This window comes from Protobothrops mucrosquamatus, unplaced genomic scaffold (assembly GCF_001527695.2).
Source record: "Protobothrops mucrosquamatus isolate PMUCROS unplaced genomic scaffold, P.Mucros_1.0 scaffold9891, whole genome shotgun sequence".
In the NCBI taxonomy this organism is placed as follows: Eukaryota; Metazoa; Chordata; class Lepidosauria; order Squamata; family Viperidae; genus Protobothrops; species Protobothrops mucrosquamatus.
The window spans coordinates 1-5639 of NW_015395678.1; the positions used below are offsets into that span (position 1 = coordinate 1).

Consider the following 5639-nt stretch of genomic DNA (forward strand, 5'->3'; position numbering starts at 1 on the left):
GCCACCCCCAGCGCCTGGATGGCCGGGCCCTGCCAAGGTCCGGCCGGCGGTCAGATTCCCCCCACGACGTGGACCTCTGCCTGGTGTCCCCTTGTGAGTTTGAGCACCCCAAGTCGGACAGGTCCCCGTCGGCCAACTTCAGCCCCCGGGACATGTCCAACAGCAGCGACTTCTCCCAGGAGCTGGCCAAGCCCCCGTCTCACAGGAAGGGCCCCCGCGGCCGCCGGTCCCACCCTCTCCTGGACGAGACCCCGCCAACGTCCTTCAGCGAATCGCTGCCCACCCTCTCCGATTCGGACCCCCCGCCCGCCATGGAGGAGTGCCCTTCTCTCACGGCCGACGGTGGGCTGGACTCGGAAGATGACGACGACCCAGAGAGCCTAGCCCAGGCCCGCGACCCACTCCCGGCCGTCCTGAAAGACCCCTGCCCTCTCCCTGCCCAGCCGGGCATCTGCATGGTGGACCCCGAGAGAGAAGGGGCCGCCAAGGCCAAGCGAGCCCCATCGCGGGGGGCTTCTGCCCCTCCCAAAACAGACGCCCCCAAGGCCGCCGCTCCCAGTGCCCGGGCGAAGCCTTCCTCGGCCAGCGTGGGTGAGAGACCCCGGCTGTCGGCCCCTGGCAGAAGCGACCCCCCGGCCTCTCGCGCCAGCGGGGACAACCGGCTGGCCTTTGCCCAGCGGAACGCAAACACCCGGCCTCTCACGGCGGGAGGAAGAACTGCCACGGCAGGTAAGGGGGCAGCGTTGCCCTTCCCCACTCGGAGGAGGTGCCCGATGCCAGGAATCGGCCGGGAGCCCCTCTGAGAACCGAATTCGGCAAGTCGGCTTGTGCCGGGCAGCCCCCTCCCCCTTCTTAGGGCCAAGTGAATTAAGTGCCTGACCTGTTTCTCCCAGTTCCCGCTGGTTTTGGCCTTTGGCTCCCCTCCCCCTCCTCGCTTTGGAGACGGGCCTGGTCAGCAGCCTCTGCCGGGGTCATTTGCTAGACGTGGTGTTTTCTTTTGGTCTCAATGACCGGTCAGCCAAGGCCAGGGATCGCTTGATTGCCTGCTGAGAAGGCCATTTTGGGGGTTCTCCCCCGAGTTTATCCCTGCAGATGCCCAGTGGGGAGGGTGGGCTGAAGAAGTCAACGGGGGGGGGGCTCCTTGTGTTAAGTGGGGTGGGAGGTGGGCTCTGTCCTGGGCTCAGCTGGGACTGTTTCCTGGCAGCCCCGTCCTTGGGTCTTTGGCCGCCCCCCCTGCTCCCCTTCTGAAGGTGGCCCCCTCTGCTCTTCTCCCTCCACAGGGTCCCGGCCCGGCCTGTCCCGCTGCCCTGTCTACCTGGAGCTGGCCTACATCCCGGGCTCGGCCAGCGCCCAGAAGGTGGACGAGGACTTCTTCCGCTGCGTCCGCTCCCAGTGCTACGTCATCAGCGGGCAGGACCACCTGAAGGAGGGCGCCATGCGGGGCATCCTGGACGCCCTGCTCTCCGGGAAGCAGCACTGGGCCCACGACACCCAGGTAGGGCCCCCCGGGGGAGGGTCAGGGTTAGGGGCGGCCTGGGTGGCCACGTGGGCCTCCCGGGGCCAGGCTTGGTTGTGAGGGGCGCTGGCGTTCCCGGCCCCCTGCCTCGACTGAGGGAAGCTATTCAGGGATTCCTGCCGAGAACGGGATCCAGTAGGTCACCTCTGAAGGATTCCCATCCTGCCTGTCGGAGACACCTGCCCCCCCCCTGAAGGAGAGCCCCCTGGTTCCCACAGCCCGGAGGGGGCTTCTGAACCGTTTCCTCCTACCTTTCACCCCTTGCCCTATTCCAGCCTCTGGGGCAAGGGGAAGGAGCCCGCTCTCCCTCTCTGTGGGGCAGCCCCCCAGATATCGGAAGGGGCCGTGGCCTTTCCCCTCTCCTGCAGACTGCAAGGTCCCAAGTCTTTCTCCCTCTGGGGGGGAGGGGGGGTTAAGTCCCCAGGCTCTCCACCCCCTCCACGGTCGTCCTTGGCACTTGCTCCCCCCCCCCGCCCGTCCTCCCTCTGAGCTGGGCTCTCCGGAGGGAGTGAGGAGGCCAAGAGGGGGCCTGGCAGAGGTGGGCTGGGCTGGGGTCTCCTCTTAATGTACCTTTGAGGTCCAGCTGGGGGTCACCCGAGAGACCCAGGCCCCCCTACCCGAAGGCAAAGCTGCTTGTTTCCCCTGTTGAATTCCTGCCCTGGGGAGGGGGGGGGCTCTCCAATGTTTGATCATCGGGATTTAGAAACCCCAGAAGACTCTGATCTCATAGAACCTGGCACACTGGGTCTCCTGCCCAGCGGGAAACCGGAGACGGGGCGGGCGCCAGAGATGGCTGCGTCTCTGGTGACCGAGGAGGGGAGCCGGGCTGGGGGTGGGGGGGAAGTGACCGTCTGGTCCCTGCCGTCCCGGAAGGGAATTGATTCCGAGGCTTTCAAGCCACCTGGAGTCAAAGGATGAGGCTGCTGACCGCTGAGCCGCACTCCTCCATTTCTGACCAAGCTGTGCACTGTTAAAGGGAGCCTCCGTGGAGAGGGGGGGCGCCCTGCCTTTCCTGCTGGGGCTCCCAGGGAGGGCTTCCTTCTGGTCCGAGCCCTCCTGAGGGGGAGGGGGGCGGAGGGCAACCGGGCCCCCGGGCTGGCCGCTGCTCCCAGCAAAGCCCTCCTTCCCTCCTCCCGTCTCTGCCCTGCCCAGGTGACCCTCATCCCGACCTTCGACTCGCTGGCCATGCACGAGTGGTACGCGGAGACGCTGGAGCGGCAGCAGGAGCTGGGCGTGACCGTCCTGGGCAGCAACAGCACGGTGGCCATGCAGGACGAGACCTTCCCGGCCTGCAAAGTGGAGTTCTGAACTGAGGCTGAAGGGGGGGGAGTGTCCTGCTCCCTCCCCCCCTCCCCGATGGGCCAGCCGGCCTGGGAAGGGGCGCCTTCCCCCCCATGGCTGTGCTTCCCGCCAAAAGAGGACGGGGGGGGGACACCAGAGGCGCTGGGCCTGTCCCTTTGGGAATTGCAGCCTCTTTGTCTGGTTTGTTTGCATGTTCACCGCTGGCCCAGCCCAGGGAGGGAGGCGGGGGGGGGCGGGAGAGGCCCGGCCGTGGCTCCCCCAGGGCACCTTTGGGCAGCTGCTTCTCTTGCACACACACCCCCTTTGTGTGGGACTAGGTGGCCCCCCGCCTGCAGAAGCCCTTCCTTATCCTCTGGGAAGAGCCCAACGGGTGGGCACAGGGCCCAGCCAGGGCCTCTCGTACTGGCCCCTCCTGCCCCCCACCCCCACTGGCCCTGCCATCACACACACACACACACACACAACCCCCCGCCTGCCGAGGGATGGCAGACAGCTGTGGGGCCATCGTGGCCCCTTCCAGGCCGATGGTCCTTTTGGGGGGCCTCCCCAGGTGTGAGACCTTGGTGAAGCTTGCAGGGGGGCGGATTTCCTGGGGAGGCTGGGGGTGTGTGTCAAACATTCCCAGCTGCCCCCCCCCTTCCCTTCAGCCTCACACTCCAGACTTCTTCTACCTCTTTATGTTCAAAACCTTGGAGGGGGGCTGGGCAGTTTTTTCTGGAGGCTTCAGCCACAAAGGCCCAAATCCAGCCGATGGATGGCCTCTCCAGGGGGGGGGCTTTGGGCAGCTCTGGAAAGCCCCCCCTCCCCTCTTTTTAACGTTTGAAGGAAAGTTGGGGGGAAAAAGCCCCTTGCAATGTGACACTAAGTCTTTCGTTTTCTAAGGAAGGAAATAAGGTGTTTTTTTTTTAATGTGTTTTATATTTTTTTTTCTAAAAAAAAAAACCCCACCAAAACTGTTACTATAAGGAAGGTTTATAATTTATAGGACTGCCTCCTGCGTGAAGGGAGGTCAGGGGTGGGCCTCCCCCTTTGCTTGTCCTCCCCACCCCATTTCCTCCTGTCTTTTGTATCAGCATGATGTGTGTCTAGAAGTATTTTGGGGAGGGGGGACGCTTTCACCGCCTAGCAGGGGAGGGCGGGGGAAGGGGAGGGCTGGCTGGCTGGCTACCTTGGGGGGGTCTTCCTCCTCTTCCTGGCCTGAGGTGACCTCCCCCTCCCCTCCCAGCCGCAGGGGAAAAGAAGGATGTGGTTGTTGTAGCCATTACAGTTAACCCCGTGATACACAATGTTATGTGTGTACACACACAAATGCACACCTGTGTTGAACTCTATTAAACCATTAAAGAAGTACGTAGCTCAGCACGTCTCTTGTGCCATGTGGGAAGTTATCTCGCCATCCCGGGCGCCCCTTTAGCTGCTGCCAAGCCCCCCAGACACCCCCCCAGGTGCTCTGGAGGGAAGTCTGTGGGGTCTGGCTCCCGAGCCCCCCCCCTGTGAGCTGGGCAGAACGGCTGCCTGTGTAAAACGGCTTTGACTGTGGCCCCCTCGGCAAAGGCAGCAGGGCTGGGGGGGGATCTGGGGGAGGAGTGCCCTTCCCACCTTGCCAGGGTGCAAGCGGGGTCACAGGTCACCGTGGGGAGGGGGGCATTTGGAGCACGTGGATGGCCCTGCAGAGGTCAAGCTGTGCTGTGGGGCGCCAGCAGAACACCCAGCAATGGAGGCTGCGGCCCTCTGCATGCCGCCTGGTTCCGGCCTCCGGCCGGGGTCCCCTTTCCCTGGACAGCCAGAGGGTGTGAGGTGGCCAGCAAGGGGGGCCCAACAGGGATATGTCTAGCCTAAGGAAGAGGGGGGACAGGATAGTCGTCTTCCAATATTTGAGGGGCTGCCCCAAAGAAGAGGGAGTCAAGCTCTTCTCCAAAGGGCCTGAAGGCAGCACAAGAAGCAACAGATGGAAACTCATCAAGGAGAGAAGCAACCTGGGCGCTATCCAACAAAATGAAATTCAAGGGTGAAAAAAGCAAGGTTCTACATTTAGGCAAGAAAAACCAAATGCACAAGTACAGCATAGGTGGCACCTTGCTCAATAGTAGTAACTGTGAGAGGGACCTCGGAGTCCTAGTGGACAATCACCTAAATATGAGCCAGCCGTGTGCTGCAGCTGCCAAAAAGGCCAACACAGTGCTAGGATGCATTAACAGAGGGATAGAATCAAGATCACGTGAAGTGTTAATACCACTTCACAATGCCTTGGTAAGGCCACACTTGGAATACTGCATCCAGTTTTGGTCACCGCGATGCAAAAAAGATGTTGAGACTTTAGAAAGAGTGCAGAGAAGAGCAACAAAGATGATCAGGGGACTGGAGGCTAAAGCATATAAGGAACGGCTGCTGGAATTGGGTATGTCTAGTTTAATGAAGAGAAGGACGAGGGGGGACATGATAGCAGCCTTCCAGTATCTCAGGGGCTGCCCCAAAGAAGAGGGAGTCAAGCTATTCTCCAGAGCGCCTGAAGGCAGAACAAGAAGCAACAGATGGAAACTAATCGAGAAGCAACCTAGAACTAAGGAGAAACTTCCTGACAATGAAACCAATCAGTGGAACGACCTGCCTCCAGAAGTGGTGAATGCTCCAACACTGGAAGTTTTTAAGAAGAGATTGGACAAATATTTGTCTGAAATGGGTATAGGATTTCCTGCCTGAGCAGGGGGTTGGACTAGATGACCTCCGAGGTACCTTCCAACTCTATTGTTATTAGGGATGGCCAAAGAGGCCTGAGATGGCAAAGGGTGAGGCCAGCCAGTGATGCCAATTGGGGGGGGGG

The 5639-nt window shown here is 61.5% G+C and overlaps 1 protein-coding gene across 1 annotated transcript; it reads left to right on the forward strand.

Annotated features, from left to right (window-relative positions):
* Positions 1 to 5: 5 nt before the first annotated feature.
* On the forward strand, positions 6 to 2824 carry LOC114923741 (microtubule-associated protein 1S-like; the record flags this gene model as incomplete). Its single annotated transcript, XM_029287087.1, has 3 exons — positions 6 to 729; positions 1281 to 1495; positions 2669 to 2824. Coding segments are annotated over 3 exons (1095 nt in total), but the record flags the coding sequence as incomplete, so codon positions are not given.
* Between the last annotated feature and the right edge of the window lie 2815 nt (positions 2825 to 5639).